The sequence below is a fragment of the Callionymus lyra genome, chromosome 11 (assembly GCF_982586985.1).
Source record: "Callionymus lyra chromosome 11, fCalLyr1.hap1.1, whole genome shotgun sequence".
NCBI lineage: Eukaryota > Metazoa > Chordata > Actinopteri > Syngnathiformes > Callionymidae > Callionymus > Callionymus lyra.
The window spans coordinates 21,244,214-21,267,285 of NC_141828.1; the positions used below are offsets into that span (position 1 = coordinate 21,244,214).

At 39.9% G+C, this 23,072-nt stretch overlaps 1 protein-coding gene across 4 annotated transcripts in view; it reads right to left on the minus strand.

Moving 5' to 3' along the window:
* Positions 1-23,072, minus strand: part of LOC148069586 (disks large homolog 5-like) — a 49,893-nt gene that overhangs the window by 6,594 nt on the left and 20,227 nt on the right. For 2 of the 4 annotated variants that reach the window (XM_087803081.1, XM_087803078.1), the window contains 24 exons: positions 21,444-21,618; positions 21,051-21,194; positions 19,603-19,786; positions 17,806-18,065; positions 16,429-16,741; positions 14,663-14,893; positions 13,315-13,499; positions 13,133-13,258; positions 11,363-11,495; positions 11,171-11,298; positions 10,924-11,099; positions 10,757-10,860; positions 10,223-10,315; positions 8,330-9,370; positions 6,836-6,956; positions 6,626-6,770; positions 5,093-5,226; positions 4,742-5,000; positions 3,689-3,766; positions 2,953-3,115; positions 2,077-2,210; positions 1,776-1,937; positions 1,527-1,713; positions 1,299-1,447 (listed from right to left, as the gene is read on the minus strand). In XM_087803081.1, coding sequence (XP_087659207.1) covers positions 1,299-1,447; positions 1,527-1,713; positions 1,776-1,937; positions 2,077-2,210; positions 2,953-3,115; positions 3,689-3,766; positions 4,742-5,000; positions 5,093-5,226; positions 6,626-6,770; positions 6,836-6,956; positions 8,330-9,370; positions 10,223-10,315; positions 10,757-10,860; positions 10,924-11,099; positions 11,171-11,298; positions 11,363-11,495; positions 13,133-13,258; positions 13,315-13,499; positions 14,663-14,893; positions 16,429-16,741; positions 17,806-18,065; positions 19,603-19,786; positions 21,051-21,194; positions 21,444-21,618 — 4,825 coding nt within the window. The remainder of the gene's footprint in view (positions 1-1,298; positions 1,448-1,526; positions 1,714-1,775; positions 1,938-2,076; positions 2,211-2,952; positions 3,116-3,688; positions 3,767-4,741; positions 5,001-5,092; positions 5,227-6,625; positions 6,771-6,835; positions 6,957-8,329; positions 9,371-10,222; positions 10,316-10,756; positions 10,861-10,923; positions 11,100-11,170; positions 11,299-11,362; positions 11,496-13,132; positions 13,259-13,314; positions 13,500-14,662; positions 14,894-16,428; positions 16,742-17,805; positions 18,066-19,602; positions 19,787-21,050; positions 21,195-21,443; positions 21,619-23,072) is intronic. The other 2 variants (XM_087803079.1, XM_087803082.1) reach the window with 2 other exon arrangements.

Sequence of the window (23,072 nt, forward strand, 5' to 3'; positions counted from 1 at the left end):
AGCCTCACAGAGTAATAATACGACCGAGCCTTGCAGAGTAATAATATGACCGAGCCTCAAAGAGTAATAATACGGCCGAACCTCACAGAGTAATAATACTACAGAGCCTCGTAGAGTAATAATACGACACAGCCTCACGGAGTAATAATACGACCGAGCCTCACAGAGTAATAATACGACAGAGCCTCACAGAGTAATAATACGACCGAGCCTCAAAGAGTAATAATACAACGCAGCCTTGTAGAGTAATAATAGGACAGAGCCTCGTAGAGTAATAATACGACAGAGCCTCACAGAGTAATAATACGACACAGCCTCACAGAGTAATAATACGACCGAGCCTCAAAAAGTAATAAAACGACAGAGCCTCACAGAGTAATAATACGACCGAGCCTCACAGAGTAATAAAACGACAGAGCCTCAAAGAGTAATAATACGACACAGCCTCACAGAGTAATAATACGACCGAGCCTCAAAGAGTAATAAAACGACAGAGCCTCACAGAGTAATAATACGACAGAGCCTCACAGAGTAATAAAACGACAGAGCCTCACAGAGTAATAATGCGACACAGCCTCACAGAGTAATAATACGACCGAGCCTCAAAGAGTAATAATACGACCGAGCCTCAAAGAGTAATAATACGACCAAGCCTCAAAGAGTAATAATACGACGCAGCCTCGTAGAGTAATAATAGGACAGAGCCTCGTAGAGTAATAATACAACAGAGCCTCACAGAGTAATAATACGACAGAGCCTCGTAGAGTAGTAATACGACTTGCGGAGTAATACTACAGAGCCTCTCGTAGAGTAATAATACGACAGAGCCTCATAGAGTAATAATACGACTTGTGGAATAATACTACAGAGCCTCTCTGAAGTATTACTCCACAAGGCTTTGTAGTATTACTCTGACAGTTTGACATAAAATTGGTTCGTGATCAATAAGTACAAGCTGATTTAATCCATAAGGCGCACTGTCGATTTTTAAGGAAGTTAAAGGAATTTAAGTTTGCCCTAAGTTTGAAAAATACGGTACTATTATGTTCTTTTTAGACTTATTTCCTGGCGAAAGTTTTGTGATGATTTTTGTGAACCCACAATATGACTGTTGCCTCTTGTAAGTAAGTAAGTAAGTAATATTTATTTATATAGCGCTTTTCGTAATAGTATGACAGTAGTGAGATCACTCTTGAGTTGACTGAAGTATTCATTCAAGTACTCATATGCAGCAGCGTGGGTACCGGCGTCCATCTCACAGATTTCTGCTGCTTTGGAAGAACCAGGTTTATAATCACCTAACGTAAAATCCGTCCCCTGGAACCTCTTTGATCAGGCTGAAGTCATCGGGTCGGTGCTGCACTTTGATGGCGACGGTCTCTGCAGGCTTTAGCATCTCGACATAAACCTCTTCTGCCGTTTTATTCTTCATGCTCACCGTGTTGTACTGCAGAGGAGAGGACATTACGTTTAAAAAACTTTTCTAGTACAAGAGAAAATGCTCGCCACAGTAGAATCCATCTTGCCTCCAGAATCAGATCCCCAGAAAGCAGACCATCAGCTCCTCTGGCCGGACTGTCTTCATCCAGGCTCTCAATGTAGACGCCCCGCAGGTTCCCACCACATAGCGTGACCCCCACCTCAACCCCGGGTCGACGCACGGTAACCAAGCGTGTCTCGCTCACCTTCTTCTTGCCATCGGAGGAGTGCATTCTGGGTACGAAGATTCAGAGTAAAGTTTGGTTGAAGAAGATCTCGGGTGCGTTGGGGTCTACCTGATGAAGCTGCGAGGGCTGGTGGTGGGCGTGGTCTGCTTGGACGATGGAGTCAGTGTCCCCTCATCCTGCTCGCTGAGAGTGTCGATGGTGGAGTGATTGTCGGGTGTGGCGGCGCCACTTCCTCGCGGGGTGGGAGTGCTGACCGGCTCTAACCGGGAGCTAATAATAGAAATAAACCATTATATGAGACCTGATCATACTTAAAACTTGTTTATTCATGTCAACATCATCTTCTTTTCATGGCTTTATTGTCGTTATTGTTCATTAAATGCATGTTCAGATATACTTGGGGTGTTACCTGGAGCGTGAGTGGTTTCCCAGCTGGTACATGTGCGGGTTGTACTGGGCCATGATGGTGACGGTGTCACACTGCTGGCCAATAATGAGTCGAGCCTGCTGCTCCGTGGCGTTCCTCAGGTTTATGCCGTTAAACTGGGAGAGAAACCAGTAAAGGAGGAAGGATTATTGAACAAGGCATGTAGCAAGAACATTTGAGAAATTTAAATCAGACACTCTCTAGTCATAGACCACATGTGTAATTGTTTACAAAATGATAAAATGTACTCTTGGTGCTCAGCCATAGTGGAAATGAATGCAACCACCATCTTCAAATCAGTGCTGTTGCAGGTTAGTTCAAATAGCTAAAAGATCACAGTAATTATTTAAACGCTTATACAAATGTTCCCTTGTTGAAGTCTTCTTGAAGTCCATGATCATGATCATGTTTTGAATTAATTTCTTTTTAAATTTCCCCCCGTCCGAAATCTGGGCAAAGGAGAGGTTATGAGAGCTTAGTCCATTATGATGTTATAATGGCTTCACTTCTGCTCCAGCCAGCTGTAATCACGCCCCGCTTTCTTTATACAACAAGCCCCTTGGCGGTGGAGACTTCCTGGATTGACGGGCAGTGACGAACATCAATGTTTGGCCAATGCCAGCAGAGTGGGTGTGGTTACGGTAAACAAGATTTGATCTCCAGAAAAAGTACATTTTCAACGTAAATACTTGAATTAAAAGAGTTTTGTACAAACAGACACATACTGATGAATACAATAGAGTCCAACATTATTTAAGACAACATTTAAACTGATTACTGTGTCCTTACTTAGAGTTCAACTTATGTTAAGAGCTTCTACGAAGCGAACTGAAACATTTCCATCTTCCATCAACTGACCTCTAGTAGCTGGTCTCCATACTCCAGCCCTGCCTGGTGGGCGATACTTCCTCCAGTAACCTTGGAGACAAATATCCCTCCATTTTCTCCTCCGACGATGGAGATCCCCAGCGGCTCCGCACCTTTGTGCACAACGACGTTACGGGGTTCCTCTAAGTACGGCCTGGAAGACAAACGTAAACCAGGTTATGATGGAAAACAAAGAAGAAATGATGGTGAATGTTTTTTTTTCTGCTTCTGCTTCAGAAACTATGACCGATGCATTGATTGATATCGACTTCACCTCACATCGTTTCGCTCGCTCTGATAAATGTGCTTTTATGAGACGCTCGCAAATTCCATGGAGTCGGAATGGGAAGAATGGATCAGCAGCCAAAGACGAAGGGGAAATGCAGCTTTACAGCTGGAGTCAAGTCTGTAGCATAACATACAATCTGCAGGGGGGGGTCTTGGCTGGAGGTTAAAACACAAACATGCTTCGTGACCATGTTCATGGGGCAGAAGGATTTCATGCAACATCCAACAGCTGTGGGTGTTTCCCCAGACATGGGCTGGATTCACTGCTCAAGTACCTCGGACATGAGTAGAAGTCACAAAAGCTACTTTTGCATCGTGGGTAATGCAAAAAAACACTGTTGAGGATTTATGCGTCTCCTTGTCAGAGAGAGAGAGAGAGGGGGAGTCGGGCTGAGGAGGATGGGGGACGCATTCTTTTGTCGGAAATATGAAAACGAACCTGAGGCTCCTGAGAGAGGAGAACCTCGGCCGGGCGGCCAGAGGAAGCCTTAGAAAAGATCGGTTACGGTAAAGAGATCTGGAGGGATTTCAGAGAGACGTAGAGGAGACAGAGAGTAACAGTTTAAGATGATGTTATCACCGAGGCCCGGACGATGATATCCTACTTTTGTGGGAACAGGAGAAGAAATGATAGACCCGGTGTGGGAACATACATTTAAAGTGGGGGTCACATCATACACCCACTGTTGTTCGGGTGAAAAAAGTATATTTTTTAAAACATAATAACTCGTAATACATTATTAAATAATAGGTAACATTATGGAAAATGTATATATTTTATCATTTTTGTATCATTTAATCTCAGATGGTAAGTTTAAATCAATATATAAAAGATTAAAACATTACCAAAAAAAAGGAATAAAATAAATATTTGATAAAATTAAATATAAGAGAAGTAAATATATAGGCACAGTTTTGATAATGTCTTGAAATACAATGTTTTGTATGTATATATATATATATATATATATATATATATACACAGTATATATATATGTTGGATTTTTTAATGGACAATTAAAAAGAATATCCTTGATATAATTGAAAAATTGTTTGTTTTTAAATTTTACAATAAAATCAATAGAATTTTTTCAAACAACAAAATTAAATCAACTCTTAATATTTTAAAATTATGATAAAGCTGTGACTAAATACACTGAGAAATAAAATATAACCATTTAAATATAAAAGAAGTCTTGGGCTGTTTAACCCTTGTGATATCTCAGGGTCAAAGTGACCCGGATTGTGTTGTCTCCGAGTCAAGGCTCTCTCTGGCTTCCAAAAATGCATATGCATGTGGTGGAGGTGGTTCACCTTGATCTTGTTTTAGGGCCTTTGGGTCATCTTGACCCTGAGATAATACGAGAGTTAAATATCACAAAAGAAACCTCCAGAAAACTAAAGAATATTTTTATTATGCAACTCCTTTCTTCCTTCTTTAACCAGGATTAGGGTGAAGTTTTTGCACAGTTAAAGGTCGTCTCAGACATACCTGTCCTTCCTGCGCTCTCCTATCGGCAGCGGGCTGACGGAGATTTGGGGTAGAGGAGAAATGGAGCCTTGTGATTGGCTGCTGGCAAATGAAGACGTCTCCAGATTGAGCGGCGACTGAGGCGGCGTGATGAGACTCGGACTGCTGCACTCCGAGTGCGACAAGGAGCCTCGGTCCGACCCCAGCATGGAGCGAGGGTAGCGAGGAGTCGAGGGGATTTTGATCCGCTCCGTGCGGTACTGGACGTTATTGGAGGAACCTGCAGGAAAACACTCGGTTACATAAACCACTCGGGGAGCGACGACATATCCATGAGCGTGTCTTGCGTGAGTGAGTGAGTGTCGGACTGACCGAGGCGAGAGCCGGTGGGCAGTGAGTTTGTACCGTGTGAAGCTCGGCTGCTTCGAGACGACGACGGCTCAGAGAAGTCTCCGGTCCTCTTCTGCTGGCTCAGGTCCAGGCTGAGGCGCCCCTGGTGTTGAGGGCTGTTTGGAATCGTAAAATAAAGCCTTGAGACTCGCATCGTTAAAACACAAAGGGATTATCAAATGAGATGTACACGTGATACCAGATTAATTAAATTTAATTGCATATTTCTTATTTTAAATTGCCACCAGGAGGAAACAAGACTCATGAGGAAGAATAAAAGCCACTATATCATGATCCTGTTCACTTTTTTTTACTTACTTTTGTTGAGTCATTTGGAATCTGGTATCAATCTAGCTGTACTTCGTGGACTGAGCTTTAACTCTTTTTTTTTTTAACCACTAGGTTTGACATGAATATTTTTAAATGACCATAACTCCTTAAAGATTATCCCATCCAGAAAAATAAGAAGAAATAATAGACCAGGTGTGGAAACATTCATTTAAAGTGTGGGGTCACATCATACACCCACAGTTGTTCAGGGCCTTAAAATTGTTATTTAGTGCAAAAAGTTTTTGTACATCATTTTTTGTAATAAATTATTAGATAATAGACAATGTTATGAAAATGTGTGTATTTCATCATTATTTTTATCATTTAATCTCAGATGGTAAGTATAAATCTACGTATAAAAGATTAAAACACCACTAAAAAAAGGAATAAACAAATATTTAATAAAATGAAATAAAGAAGTAAATATCTGGGCGCAGTTATAAGAAGTAAATATATTGGTTGGAATATTAAAAGGGACAATTAAAAATGAATTACATTTTTTTTTTTTGCTTTTACAATAAAATCAATGGAGAATTTTCAAACAATAAAATGAAATAAAGTCTTAGCTATTATAAATTCTGTAAAAGTTGTAAATAAATACAATGAGGTAGAAAATATAACCATTTAAATAAATAAAACAAAGTACAATTTGCTTCAAACAGAGAAGAAGCAAGGTATTTTGGCCTCCGGCATTTCTGCTTTAAGAATGCACCAAGAAAGTGCAGATTCAGCACTTACAAAGGCTTGAACATAAGAATTTATTAGGGAGTTCACTGAGAGGGGGCTTGAAAAATGAGGGGTTGTGTTGTCGGGTGAGACTACTTTTTAATTGTAAAGCTTGTTTTTGAGTGTGTTTTTACATTGTAAGGCACATGGCTGCATTCAATGAGAGGTAGTTGGACTACGAACATTTGCATGTTATTTTAAATTTTAAATAAAGTGTGATCTTTAAATAACACCTGAACATTTAAATTATCAAAAGAAAATGACAGTAAAAAGTCAGAAATTAAGGTTTTCTATTGTGAACACGTCATAAACTTCTTATTCATCACCTCCATTTGCTTATTCCCCATATTCTCTGTGAAATACTTGTTGTGAGAAATAACTATGAGATACTGAAAAAGTACTGATCAAAGCCATACATTTGAAATAAACATGTATTTTGTTGTGATCAGAGGTAACAACCTGGTGTGCGTGTGCTGAGGGCAGATCTTGGAGGCGACGGACGGACAGTTACTGGTGTGAACCCGGTGACTGCGGACCGTGTACACAGGGTTCCTCATCACCGCCGTCACAGCGGGGCAGGGGGCCAGACCTCGGTGAGCAGAATCTAAAAAAGTAAAAAAAAGGTTAAACAGTGACACCTTAAAAAAAGAAGAGTTAAAAAAGACTTACTTGGAGGTAAGGTGCCGTTATAGACGGTGGGAACGAAGCCGACACTGTGACGGTGGGAGCGACTGGGGGAGGAACGCAGCATGTCTCTGGGTTCTGGAGAGTGATCGTCATTGGAGTAGCTCTGTGGATGATGGAAACAAAACTGTCTTGGCAAGAAATCATTTACTGGAGAGTTACAGAAATAACTAAGAGAGAACCAGGACTTCAACATCGCAATTAACATGTTCACTTTTGTGTTGCAATCAAACTTCTAGCCGCTAGATGGCAGCAGTCATTACGTCCTCTACAGCTAAAGCTACAATAAAATCCTGCAAGATCCTGACTAAGCACGAGAGGATACAGTAGACTCCAGCAGCTTTTAAAGCTGATTTTGGACATAATTTGGTTTTAAAACCATTGAAAACAGTTGCAACTTCATCAAGAGTCATGTCGTCTGTACATTCTGCAACACCAGAGTCAGGTACTCGGAAAATAATACTAATACAGTATATTGTTTTTCCTACGGTATCACAATATGTCGCAATATATCGTATTGTTGCCCCTGTATCGTGATCAGATCACGCATTTGTCACACGTGTGGATGATCCCTTTAATGACAATGGAATTGCTATTGTTGCATTCAAGAGCTATTGATATTTTAAAACTAAACATAACATGTTTAACTGAAGGATAATCACTTTAATGATCAAATTAACACACAAAAATCACATGGGCTTTTTATAAATTAAAATTTGGATCATTGAAGAAGAGCGATAAGACATAAAATGCTCTGTTTCTGTGAAGAAAAACATGCCGTTAATGAAGTTTTAAGTGGACATTGAGGATTAGATTAGTTCACTGTTCATTGTCTACAGTATTCTACTTTTCAAGTCATTTAATTTATTTTACAAATTTGTTTTCCTTTTAAGGTTATTATGGTTTTTTTATACATTGTTTTTCAGTTAAATTGTCGTTAATAATAACTCGTTTCTGTAATCATTAATAACAAAATTGTGATTACTGGTTTAAAAGTTGTGACCCAGTTTCTATGTAGTTTTAATTATGAATATCCTGCCACTTTGAAATAGGCAACAATTTCACAATTACAAATATTTATTTTTGAGTAATTAGGACTCACACTGTTAATGTTGTGCTCTTTTATTTTAAAATAGACTTTATGAATAACAGTGAAGTAGTTCTCTCTATTTAACCCTTATTAGGTGTAAGTACAATGAGAGAAGTTAATATTCACCCAAATAAACCTTTAGCTTTTCCTCCTGTTAATAATCAGTAAAGATAAGGTGTAGTTCAGTTATAATATAGTCACAATGAATAATAGGTGGCTATTTTGTTGTTAATACACCCGTGAATAAGTAGCTTATTAATAGTTAATACGTGTTCCCTGTTTGAAGTTTGAATTGTATTTCTTTATTTAATTTATTGTTCTTTTATTCTTGTCGGAATATTAACAATTAATTTAAAGACGTGAGAGGCACCACAGAAGAAGAGTCTGACCTGGAAGGCGGGCAGCGTGATGGTCTGAGGCGTCATCCTCCGTCTTAACGCAGGGGCCGACTTGGGTCTCGGCCTCTTCACTTCCAGCTCCTCCGCCCTGGTCCTGCCGATGTCCTCTTCGCACGACTTCCTCGAGGTCAGGACTTTCCCGTCGAGGAAGTAGTGGTTCCCGTTCCGGTCCCGCTCCCTCTCGCTCCTCTCCCTGCTCTCCGCCGCCCCCTTGGGGCCGACGGCGTCGCCGCCCTTGCCGTCCGAGGTGATGGTGCAGTCGGAGGCGGAGCTGCTCTGATGCTTGTGTTTGAACTTGAAGGAGTCGCTTCGGGTGGGAGGAGTGGGCGGCGTGGGCGTGGGATTGGACGAGGAGGAGAGGGAGTCGGTCTTCGAAGGCTGCGGAGAGTGACACGCCGCCGCCGCCGCCATCTGATTGGCCGCCATGAACTCCAGCTTGGAAGAAGGCGTCTCCGGGCGCTTGAACGTGTCGGGGTCGAAGATGGACTTCCTCTGCTTGGGCGACTTGTAGATGGAGAGCTGGGTGGCCGCCAAGATGGGACCGGAGGGGTCCGCCGCCACCGACATGCCTCCCACCATCATCTTGGGCCACGTTCCTCCGCTGTGCTTCCTCTCCTGCGCCGCCTCCAGGACCATGCAGTCGGACGGCGCCAGCGGCTCGAAGGGGAGGGAGGACGGCTGCTTGGTGTACTGGCAGCACTCCTGGAAGGCGCTCGGGCCGTAGCGTCCGGAGCCCAGGTCGGAGGTCGGTCGCAAACCCGTGGCGTGCAGAGACCCCGTGGAGAATGGCTTGTCCCCGAACATCTCGTCGGATCCGCCCCGGACCTTCCGCCGCTCCCCGGAGATGCTGCTGGAGCTGCTGCCGCTCGCCACGTCCGCGCAGTAGATGTCCGTCTGCGTGGAGCTGTTGTGCCTCAGGTTGCGAGTGTTCCGCGAGTGGATCTCCGACAGGTGGTAGCGAGCATTGGACTTTTCCGAGGAATCGCGCAGACTCTCGAAGATGTTCTGGCCGGATGTGCTGTGCGGGAAGAACTGGGATGGAGACAGATGCAGGATTGTGTCAAACGAATGTCAAAATCATTTGACTACACAACAGCCCCTCAAATATTTAAAGCTATATTTCACAAAAATTTCACTCACCCTCATGTCGACTAAGGGTTGGGATTATTTTCAGAGTCTTGCATTGAAGCCTCGACATTACAAATTGTACGGAAAAAATAAACATTTATTTATTTTAAGCTTGTTTTTAGTAGAAGATAACAGGCTATCAGTATAAATATTGTGCACTGACACTTGTGTGTGTGTGTCAATAAGGAAAGACTTCAAGCTAGAACAGAGACCTGGACCTTCTGCTACAAACAAGCTTAAAATAAAGACTTATTTAAGTTAATTATTCATGCTCTAATACAAGATGGACGTTACAGACGAGCAGTATTGAGGTATATGGATGTTTTTGTATTTTTGGACAAAGACGAAGACAACTGAGCTCCAGTCGCTACATTAAAATGAACAAACATTTTTGTCTATAATTTATAAAGGGAACAGATTATTCTGAAATTAATCCCAACTCTTAGTCGACATGAGGATGAGTAGAAAATGAGTGAAATCCAAATTTTAGGTTCAACTTTTAATCCTATTCTATTTAATGGTTTTAGGGCTTAAATCTTCTTTTTGAATCATTGTTTGTCTTAATCCTGAGACAAATCATTTGTTAAAAGTCATTATATATTGATATTCAACATGAGCATTTATTATTTCTGTCCTTCGTATATAATATATATATATATATATATATATATATATATATATATATATATATATATATATATATATTCCTTTGTATATAAACATTCTGTGTTGTATAAGTTGTTAAACAAGTTGTACCTTCATCAGGGAGAGGCTGAGAGAGTCTCTGGAGTTCCTCAACAGGGCTTCACACTCCGTCAAAGATTTGTTATCCAGAGCAATTCCATTTATCTAGTAACAAAAACAGTATAAGATGAAGACAGAAATGCACTTGAACATTTTAAGGTTAGTTTAATATGTCTGTAACAAAAGTGCAAAAACAATACATTTATCATTAGTTTGACACAAGAATTAACAGTTGAGTTAAGATATAATTTAAATTCTTTGTTAGAATCATGCATGTATACTTTTCTGAAGTGAAAGTTGGTTTCTGTTTACTGAGCCGACTGTCAGTCAAATATCACCATTATGTGATGGAAAAGGGTTAAAAGAAAGTTAATAATAGCGCCATCTAAAGGGCTGAGGAGGGAAGCGATTTCGGTAAAATGAAAATAAGCATGACGTCATACACGCGTGACAAATAATTATAGCGACATCTATTGTATATAAAGACTAGATCCTTTAAAGATCCATTTTTAAATGAATACTTCTTTTTTTTAGCAGAAGACTCACCGCAATCAGTCGATCTCCAACACTCAGAGAACCCTCCTTAGCTGCTGGACTGCCCTGAACTATTGCGGCGACAAACACGCCGTTCTCCAGACCGATGCCACAGTCTGACACACACAAGGTCAAAAACGTGAGACAGGAAGTTCAAACTCGTTCCGGGCTGAGCTCACCTTTGTGTCCGATGAGGTTGATGTGGACCGGAGTCACCAGCCTTCCGCCCATAGACTTCCTTCTTCGCACCACCAAGTTGATCAGTCCTCCTCCGCTCAGAACCGCCTTGACCACCTGCTTCCGGTCCTTGTTGGTCAGGTCCATGTCGTTGATCTTGAGCAGCCAGTCGTTCACTCTGAGGAAGATTTAAAACGACACCTTTAGGGTGCTGCTGTTGCCATGACAACAAGGATTGTAGCCACGCACCTTAATCTTCCGTCTGCAATACTTCCTTTGTCCACTCTCGTCACAAATATCCCACAATCCCCTGGTAAATACGGATCATTCACCCCCTCAGCAACATCAAACCCCAGCGCCTTCAAATCCATGTCGTCCTGTGAACGAGTCAATCAGACGTTGACCTTTGACACTTGAATACCGTCACGCGTCAGATCGTACCCGGTCCTTCTCAAACTCCACCACCTCCGTCTCCCACTCCAGCGAGTCCGTGTCGATGGCCGAGTCGTGAGAGCTGTGAGCCATCAGCTGACAGAACCGAGCCTCCTTCTCCAGCTGACTCTCCATCTTCTCCCTTGAAAGAAGGAGACACGTGTGAGAAAGTGTGAGAGTTTGACAACACTCTATGTCAGCTGTGATACTTGTGTTCTCGTGTTGTCCTGGTTCTGTTTGCTCTTACAAAAAAGTGTTTTTTATAATTAATATTTAGAAATTAAATTGAGGTGCCCTCAAGCAAGAATATATAAGAGAAGAACAAAAACAGATCAAATATATTAAAACTTAAAAAACTTTAATCTAAAGAGATAAAAATGTAATTAACTGTTTTAAGTAAAAATATTAAGTGCAGTAATCCACATTAACACAGTTTATTTCATTATATATAATCCAAATTATTTACAGAAATAAGATCTTATTCTCTATTGTCATGATTCAGTATGTGAAAATGCACAATAACTTTAAATCATAAATTCATCATTTTTAAACACAGATGTCCAACTGGTCCAGAAAAGAGAGTTGAAAGCTGAGCCGGTGCAGGTTTTGATTCCTACAGTCAAACACATATAGTTGAACCAATCAGGTTCCTGGAGACTGCAATCATCTGATTGTGCTTTTTTAAGCCGATTCCTGATTCGTTAACTCATAAATGCTTGACTGGTTGGAACAAAAACCTGCTCTGTCTCAGCTCTTTTCTGGACCACTTTGACAGCCCTGGTTTAAAACATCTTCATATGATATGAACACACTTTATAAAAAATAAATATAAAGAAATCAAATCTAACATTGTGGGACAAATGAATCCCAGTAAAAAAAAGTTACTTAAACAATTAACCCTTGTGTAATCTCAGGGTCAACGTGACCCGGAGGCCAGAAACACAAAGGGGTTTGTGGTATCCCTTGTGTTGTCTCTGGGTCAAGTTGAACGACCTCCCTGGAATCCAGAAATACAGACACAGTGGTGGAGGTCGTTCACCTTGACCCAAAGACAACAAAAGGGATACCACAAACACATTTGTTTCGGGCCCTCTCAGTCACCTTGACCCTGAGATAACAATAAGGTTAAGAAACATTTACAAGAATTAGGATTACCTTCCTTTAAGACCTATGTGTTCTTTTTAGCCATTTATTTATTCAACACAGTGCATGTTTCAACTGTTTTTAACTGAGAAAGTTCAGTGAACACTTTAGATTTAGATTCGGAATAGAAATGAGTCATGTATGAAGTTAAATTTTACAGTGTTTTAAACAAAACACAGGAATCTTTTCGTGGTGTTGAAAGTACATTGAAAAACGGAACCAAGCAACGAGGCAGCTTCAGTAACATCTTGGACGATGATTTATTTATATGCAGTTTCCACATGAAACCGGCAGAGGGAGCCATCAGCTACACTCTCCACAGCCTGATAGACTGCGTGGATCCCAAACATTGCTGCTTTTGCAGGATTACACTTTTAATCTGGGCATGCTGAAAAGCCAGCAAACAAATAACCGGGCAACAGCGATGTCTCCAGAGGCGTAGCATCTCAGCTTAATTCCAGCCACACAGCGAGAACAGCCGCTTACGGAACAAAGAAGTTGGACACGCACGGCTGGCAGTGCGGCGGTCGATCCCACCCAAATGTGAAAGGATTTACCGCGGGACGCTGAGTCGAGCCTCATTTGTTTGTCTTCCAATTTCCATGATAATTATCGGAAAACCAGGCTTAAACTCACTTCAGTTCCTTCATCTCCCTCAAGGCGTCGTTCTTCTGTTTCCTCATGTCGTCCAGGTTCCGGAGCGCCTCGGCCAGATCGCTGACCGCCCGGTCCCTCTCCCGGCGCAGGTTATCACACAGAGTCCTGCAGACGTTAAGGATGGTTAGACTTGCCTTTATATCTGAGAGAACATTCCTGACCTTATGCTCTCCCTCTCGGCGACGATCTTGTCTCGCTCCTGGAAGGCCCAGTCGCGCCGACACTTGGCCACCTCGGCCTCCTGAGCCGCCTCCTTCAGCTCCTGGGACATGGCCTCGCACTGCTTCCTCAGCATCTCGATCTCCTTGTTGGCTCGCTCCATGTCCAGCGTGGCGGAGTCTTGTTTCTGAAACCACAAACCAAATGAATCACAATCGTCGTCTGTATTTGTGCAGGAGTATAAAAGTGCTCATGCAGCTGATCCATCTCTACATAGAACTTAATTTAGTCATCGTTTTTTATTTTTTATTAAATACATTTTTTGACTTTGTCCCTTTCTGACAGTCAGTAGATTTTATATCGTAAGTTGAGGGAACTCCAACACCCACGTATGATGCAGGTGCAGTTTAACACTGCCATTGTGAGTCCATTATCGTGCGGTACTCTGCTGCAACAGCTACAGGCAAGAACAGACTGCAGCGGATTAAAAAAATATTGTTAAATTAAATTAAATTAATTTTATTAGTTATTCATTTTCTTATTTATAAGCACATTTATGGTAATGTAAATTGTATAATTATTTTTTTTATTTATATATACAGTACATTTATATTTTTTTAATGTTGTACTTTGTCGTTACAGAATATAAAAATGAAATAAAAAGATTAATAATATAAATTCCTGTTTACACAACGGCAATATACGTTTTCTGATTCTGATATTTATTGAATATTTTCAAGATGTATATTCAATTAAAAATAATTTGTGCTCAGATTAATTACTACTTTTTTTCCATCTTAATTGTGTTTATTTCAGTCCTTTTATCCTTTTTCCAGAAACAAATTACATTTTTCATTATCTAGAAGTTATTCAGCATTTTCAACTTGATAACATGGTTAAAAAGTCTAAAACGGACATGAATAATCAAACTAGATTTTGAATTGATTTACAATGAAAATTACTTTTAAAACTTCACACTACGCAACCAGACGTCTTTGTTTCATTGTACTACACCTACAAACCCATGCACTCACTATATGTTAGTCTTGCTCCCCGTCAGTGAACTCATCACTGCATCTGTGAGGCTAATAATCTGACAAACAACCAAAAGTATTAAGAATAAGATTTTTTTTTTTTTTTTGGTAATCTTTCCGATGTCTCCATCAGGAGGGTTTGTAAAAAGAAGAGGGCCGTTTTGTGTGACCTAAATCCTCTTAAAGTTGTGTCCCACGACATTCTTTTAATCCTGCCCTGGACAGCTCACGAGCAACACTAATCACTTTATCATGCTTCGGACCTTCTTGCCAGAGATCATGCAGGGGAGCGGGGTGACGAGCGCGAGGCCATTACCTGCCGAGCCTGATAGTACTCCCGGAGCAGCTGGTCCCTCTGAACGATGGCTTCCGTCCTCTCCTTGCGAGCCACGTCCCTCTCCTCGCGGACCGTCTCCATGTCCTTGCAGGCCTGACTCAGCTCCTTCTGCGCCTCCGCCTTGTCCTTCACCTCGTGGCAGTATTTCTCCAGCAGCTCGTTCCTCTCGCAGATGGCTCTGTCCCGGTCCACCAGGGAGGAGTTCAGCTCCTGCAACAAGGGTTCACAATACCATGAGTTTGGGCATGAAGACTTAAAAAATTAAAAAGTGATTGACAGAACTCAATGACATTTTCCGGAGCGGACCAAACAACCTGTCAATCAAGGGATGGACGATATGAAAAGAAATGTATCAGCATATGGATGATTTAACATCAACAACATACTTCAGAAACTGCTTTTTATCTCCTTCTTTATTTTGGTAGCATGTTGTCATGACGTCTAGACTTCAGTAGTGGATACTATGGGTGTTAAAAATATCGATAGGGTGAAATATCGTGTTTTTCCTTTTCCTCAATACTGTATCAATATTCCGATAGGATTTTTTTACAATTAAAATACAAATATTTTTTTATTTAACATTGGGTTAATGTTCCTGTTGCAATTAAACATGTGGCCGCAGTCGTTACATCCTTCGCAGCTAAATAAACATTGAAACTCTGCGAGATCCCAGCGATCCCTGAGGACGAGAGGATACAGTCAACCACAGAAGGATGCAGATATTAACAGCGTTTGTTCATTTTTGTGTTGCAACGAAACTTTCATTCCCTAGACGGCAGCGGTTATGTCCCCCGCAACTAAATGAACAATGATCTAGTTGATGACTGAAGATGAGAGGATACAGTCAACCACAGTAGGATGCAAATATTAACTGCGTTTGTTCATTTTTGTGTTGCAACAAAACATTCATTACCTAGATGGCAGCAGTTATGTCCCTTGCAACTAAATAAACAATGATCCCGGTAATAACTGAGAACAAGAGGATAAAGGACTAAAGCAGCTTTTAAAGTTGATGTTTGGACATATTTTAGTTTCAAAACATATGAAAGCACTGAAAAAATGCTAAATTAAAAAAAAAAAAAAGTTTTTACAATAGACATACTGTATATTCACGCCGAATTAATTTTTAGGTTTCAATTAAACCTCCGGCCACTAGATGGCACGAGTTATTACTTCCCACACAGCGAAAAGAACAATAAAATCCAGTTAGATGACTCAGGACGAGAGGATACAGTTGACCCCAGCAGCTTTTAAAGCTGATGTTTGGACATATATTGGTTTCAAAACAAATAAAGTCATGTGGTCTGTAAATTCTGCAACACCAGAGTCAAGTACTGGACAATACTACAAATATATCCTTGTTCCTACAGTATTGCAATACATGAAATAGTTGACTCTGTATTGTGATACTTATCATGTCGCCAGATTCTTGCCAATACTAGTTCACTTTTTGATTCATCGACAAATGGTTTTCTTTAATTTTAGAAAAACTTGTATTATTACGTAAACAAATAAATATTAAATAACGAAAAATCAATCATTTTACTATCAAAAAGGGGTGATGGTTACATTTGTTTCTTATAAATGAACCAACAACTGCTACATATTAAAAGTGGTGATGAGCAGCTTTTAAGTACATACAAAATCCTTAACTTTAATGTGCAGATAAATAAGAAAACTTACATATATATCTTACATTTAAACCCTCCCTGTGACTAACACGGACAGCAGGAAGGGGAGCGTACCTGTCTGAGCGCCTCCAGCTCCTCGCTCGCCACCACCCTCTCCGAGGACGTGTTCTTGAGTCTGGCCTCGGCCGCCTCCAGCTCCGTCTGCAGCTTGTCCACCTCCTTGATCACCTGGTCGCGCTCGCTCATGATGAGGCGATACTCGTTGAACACCGAGTCCCTCTCCTCCTTGTACTTCTCACAGTCCTTGACCGCCTTCAGCTGCAGGTTCTTGAAGCGGGTCACCTCCGACTGCAGGCGCTCCATCTCCCTCTGCAGCTCCTTGTTCTGGGCCGAGGACTTGTTGAGCTCCTGTTGCAACGAGTCGAACCTGGAGGACGGGATTGAAGGCGCAGCTGTAGTTATTTGATGGAGAATATATTTGTGGAAGGAAGTATGTGAAGTGACTTCATTCTGTAGGAGCTTTATAGAATTTATATAAATAGTTTTTTAGATAAATATTGTCGTTTACATTTGGAATCTATTAAGAGAGCCATCATTTAAATTATTGTTACTATATATATAGTTCATAATTACACAAAACTCTCAATATATATAGATATTTAAAAATATTGATATGGTGTTACATCGCGATATTCTTCTCCATGATAGTTTATCAATATTCTACGGCACTGTATACATTATTTTTTTAGTAATTTCATTTTTAACCATAGTTCTTTAATTTTTTATAGTTCAATAAAGTGTGTTAAATAAAATAAATAATTAAACCTTTGTATTTACAATAGATATATATTCATTCTTGTTCATTTTTGGGTTGCAATTTAACCTCCGGCCACTTGATGGCAGCAGTCATTACTTCCCACACAGGGAAAATAACAATAAAATCCAGTTAGATGACTGAGGATAAGAGGATACAGTCGACTCCAGCAGTTTTTAAAGATGATGTTTGGACATATATTAGTTTCAAAACAATTGTTATTGTTATTAAAGTATCACAATATATTTTATGGTTGTTCCTGAATCATGACGCGTATCATTTCGCCAGATTCTTGCCAATACACACCCCATATATATTTATATATACATGTGTTTATTAATTTTATATGTAATTTTGTGTTAGTTTCTCTTATTTTATTTTTATTCCTATTAATCTCTTTATTTTATTTATATTATTTCGTTATTTTACCCTGTACCACCAACATAAAAAAAATCCTGTGCTGTGTTTACAACAATTGTAATAACAGTTTCTAATTCTAAATTTGTAGAAAAAGTTTGTTTTTGATTAATATTTTAACTAGCCTCACAAATAAAACAGAAGGGAAGTGAGAAAGTAAGAATCATGGGCCTTAAAATTGCCAAAAGGAACTAAAAATCCTTGTAATAATTGTAATTGAGATTGTTTTATCTCACAACTCCCCAGTGTGTTCATGTCACCTCCTCATGGACGTGGAGTACTGCTGCTGGTAGTGCATGGCCGAGTCACGCTGCTTCAGTAGCGCGTCCATCTGCTTCTGCAGCCGCCGATTCTCCTCCTCCGCCTGCTCCAGACGACTCAGGTCGGTGTTGTGATTGGCCACCTTCTCGCTGTAGCGCTTGCTGAGAGCGTCGTACTCCTTCTTCACACCTTCCAGCTTGTCCATGGCCGTGTCGTAGAGTTTGTTCAGCACCTCCGAGGATCCCTTCTCCCTCATGACCTGAGAGGTCAGACACACAACAATCATCATTGTAGCGAGGAAAGATCAGAATGACATTCAAAAAAGGACATTGAATATGACAAAAAATAATGTTAAAATAACTTCACATCCACCAAACATTGAGGATGTAGTCAGCTCCTTGTAAAGTTGCAGAAACACCAAGTTAATATTGTGGATTTGTAAATGATAATAGATAAAACAAGCAGGTTGCATTTAAAAACACCTTCCATCAAGGAACAAATAAGGGTTGGTCTTCTATAGATGTAGATCAGTGCCATCGGAATAGATAGTCGATGGTTGAATTTAAAAATATTAATCAAATTATTTTTTGAATAATCATTTAACAATTTCTAAATGAAAATGTTTAATTTGTTTTTACTGAATTATTAAATTATTCGAATATTGAAAAGTTTTTATTTTAATTTGTATTTATTGAATATTTGAATTCAATAATTGTAATAATTTTAAAATAAATGTATTTTTACACATTGATTTTGACATTCTAATTCAAATAACTCAAAAATTAATTTTCTAAATTGAATATTTTTAAATTTATAGCATTTTAAATTCAATATAAAATGCTTGTACATCAGTGCCACCAGACAATACCAAAAGAATACAGAGATAATTGATAAAAAATTTCAGCCAATCATGCGACACAGAGATGATGAGGTGAAAACAGACACAGTGTTAGTTAATTCAGGTATTTTCAATAAAGTGTGTCAACTTTGTTTCGATGTCTTGGCTGTTAAAAATCTTACATACATAATCTCATCTGAGTGAATTGACTGAATTAGTAAATATGAGGACAACTAATTATTTTAAAAATTAAATGAAAATCGTCCAACAAAAATAACTGGCTTCGCCTAATGTAAGGAATAATTTGTTTATTCAAATTATATTTCTTTTTCCTTCTGAAGCTGTAGCTCTTCATGTAATTGCACCGCGGTCCCTCTGGGGGGCGCAAGAAGTTGAACCAACAACCTTTTCGGTTTTGCTACAAGCTTCCTAAAACATTCATCTCAACCATTATCAGGAGATAAAGGACATCAAAGCTTCATCTGTGCTTGAAAAGACACGACTCATTAAAAAAAAAAGAGTGGTTTCTAACATCTCCCATCACAACTGTAGCCTCTTTTAGCAGAAGCTTGTGATTCCATGAGCGTCTCTAGGCTCGTGTTCGTGGGCCGAGAGCCAGCACCGTAGGTTCTGATGCTGATGTGGTTCCTGCGACAGCCGCTTTGACCTGCGGCTGTTGTGACCTTGTCTACACTGCGCATAAACTCATCATGTGGCGACGTGGTGAAGTTGAGGGTGCCCTTTGCCCGAGCCCTCTCCTTCTGCGTTTGCCCTTTTCGAAAGCGCACCGTGGGCACTTCCATCTGCCCGACTGCCTGAGCTCAGGATCCCCACGGGAGCCGCTCTTCACTGCAGGTCAGCAGATAGATTAAAAAAAATCCAACTCTTGCAAAGCTCAACTTTGGGATTTGCACCAAACATAGTTGTAAAAGTATCTTCTTTTTTTTTTTCTTAATACCTGCTGCTGTTGTGCGCGGAGGTCGGCCAACTCCACCTGGTCCTGCCCGTGCAGCCGCTGCAGCTCCTCACAGCTTTGTTTCAGGTGATTATGTTCACGGACGAGCTGAGAGTTTTCCTTCCTGAGCGTCTCCGTCTCCTCCTTCAGCTGCGTTTGCTCCCCTAGAATCCGACTATGAAGCATGCTGGAGACAAGAAAAACGCTTAGTCAGACTTTTGAAACTATCAAAAGGTTTCAATGATTTGATTTAATCACACAGTATCGCTAAAAGTGTCCATTTATTTTTGTTTTAAGTCCAGAATTTGCTGAATTACGGAGCTCCAGACATGACATCATCAACCGATGTAGCGAGAACACATGGGTTTTTACCCCCAAATTCCATCTTTTAATAAGAGGCACTATTTTGAAGGATGACAATACCTTAAATAAAAGGTTGACGTTCTTTATATTCTCACATTATTGACACCAGTTTATTCTGAAGAATGTACCACCTTAATATTTCTACCAGTGTAATAATTCTGTTGCATTATTGTATTTTGTTGAAAAACAATATTTATACAAACTTGTTACAGACCATAATGTTATTATACATCGCTTTTTATATATTATTAGCAACGCATTCATTTATCTGATGCATTTCATAACAAAATTCTTAGAAAATAACCATCTGCCCGACAACAATTTGTTCTGTAATAGTTAAATCAATATTGAGATTTTCAACAAAATAATTTGTAAAATAACCACAACAATGAGACCGCAGTGTCAGGGATAGAACACGGGACTTTTGGGTCCAGAGCTCTCCAGGCTGGTGACTTGTAGGAGCAAACTGCCATTCATAAATAACCACGACTTATCATTTTAGTGACCTCTTTTTCTTTTTTTTTATCATGTAATGTCTGTGGCCCCCGTACTGAAAATCCAAAGCGATCATTGTACGAATGTTTGTAAATATGATTGTTTTTTAGGGAGAAAATAATTTAATGTTTTCAAAGCATTTTAATCTTATATTAAAATGACTGAAAACCATTTTCAAGGATAGTTAGTTGCATAGAATAACCAACGTCTGCTTAATTCAAAGTACAATTAAACATTTGTTAAAACTCTTCTTTATTGCATTAATTTAAAGTGTACCCAAATTAAATTGAATTACTTTTAATTAAAGGTATTACAATAATTATTGTTGTACTTATAACCATCAAATTAATGGCAGAAAATGTATATTTAAATAAACAGTATCAGTGTAACTAAAAAAAAAAAGTAGTTTATTTATTTATCTTAAATTATTTATTTTATATACTAGTAGTAGTTTTTTTGGTAAAAAATAAGTAGATCATTTACCAAATGTCATGTCATAATAAATATTTGTTACCTGTTCAAATTAAAATACAAGTGCAGGTAATAAAACGTTTTAGGATAAATGAAGGAGAAAAAGGGTGAAATGGACTCACTGGTAGAAGTCGGCCTCCTTCACAGCCTCCTCACATCGCTTCAGTGTCTTGGTGTGCTGGTTCTGGAGCGACTGGAGGTCCGTCATGGCCTTCACACACTGACTCTTTAAACGCTCGTAGTCGTGGCTGGCTTTGGAATTCGGCCTTAAGGAGAGAAGAGGAACATTTTCTAACTTCAGCAGCCTTGAGGGAGAAACAGGCACCGAGACGAGGACAGAAGGAATTCCAAGCGAGTGAGGATCTATCGCTACAGACGAACACTTGAAGTGATACTTCAAAGACCAGAGAGAGAGTTGGATTTTTTTATTATTCCCAAAGAAGAAAGAGAGCATCTGTTGTGAGCTATAACATTGTCTTCTGCCAAGAAACACTTGGCAGGTCTGGGATTCGTACCTGCAGTCGTCAAAGGTGGTCCCAGGCGACGCCAACGCGAGGCGCTTGCGGAGCTCGTCCCTCTCTCGAGTCACTTGGCGGAGCTGGATCAAGATGGTGTCCAGGTTGTCTGAGGACGGTCTGTTGTCGTTGATGGCTGGTGGAGGAGAGGAAGCTTCGCCGTTGACGGGTGACCCTGAGATAAAACGGATATTAAGTATTTCCATTAATCTCACGATTAAAACAGGCATCTAATGTGTTGATTTAAGTGTGTCTTAAATAGATGTTGGACTCTATTGTACTCATCAGTATGCGTCTGTTTGTACAAAACACTCTTTTCATTGAAATATTTACGTTAGAAAGTGTGCTTAAGCCCCGCCCACTGGAGATGAGATCTTGTTTACCATAACCATACCCGCACTGCTGTGATTAGTGAAGCATGGAGGTTTGTCACCACGCAACCTCAAGTCCCCGGAAGTCTCCACCTCCAAGTGACTCGTTGTATAAACAAAGAAGGCCCGATTATATGGACGGTGGGCATGCAAGAGACACAAAAGTATTCTTGGCTTCACAAAACTTCTTTAAGATGGATCCTTTAAGTAAAAAAATCAGATTGGAATTCAAAATTTGGCTCTTAAAACTCTTAAGAGAATCAATTGTTGTAGTGCATTATGAGACTTGACCTCAGTGACGAGTGGGTTTTTTTGTAAGTAATATATAAAAGACAGTCATTATAATGTCTCCAATGATAAAGCTGGATTCCTTAATTATCCACTTTCACTTCCAGAGATTACATTTTTTGTACCATAACCACGCCCACTTTGCTGTGATTGGTCAAGCATCTTGGTTTGTCACTGTGTGTCATCAATCCTGGAAGTCTCCACCTCCAAGAGACTTGTTGTGTAAACAAAGCGGGGCGTGATTACAGCTGGCTGGAGGGGGAGTGAAGACATTATAATGGACTCCGCACTTGTAACCTTTTGTTCGTCGAGATTTCAGACAGGGGAGAACTTTATATAGTAATAAGTTCAAAACATGGTCATGATGAGAGACTTACTGCATCTTGGAGAGGAAGACTTCAACATTTAAAACATGTGAGTGAGTCAGGAAAGTTGGGTTTTCACATTAGTTAATAAATCCTATATATGCTCCAAGTATAAACCCTTGAATGTATTTTTTGTCCACACACACACGGTTGATGTTTATAAATGTGACAGCTGTCACAAAAAAACTTGAGATGCAGATTTAATTTCTTCTTTCCTGGCCTGCATGTGTTCAAGCCAATACTGCAAGAACTTAAACCTCATTTTGAGATTTGAATACCATTATTTAGCCGATGATTAACTGTGCCAGCTGCTACCTTCTCCCATGGTTGTTGAAAGAAACAAACTTTTCTTAATCATCTGATATGTTGTAAATTACTCACAGAAATGAAGACGAATTATTCAAAGAATATTACAATTTTGTAATGGTTTATCAACAAAAATTTTGATTTGAACAGCCACCATTAGATCTTGTCCTGGCCAAGCAGGACTTCTAAAAAAGGACAGGAAATTGGAGTATTATGCTCATCAATGACTCAACATTTGGCCCTTTTCGGGGGATTTATATAACGCAGCTGAATCATTTGGACCTTTGTCAAAGGCAGCA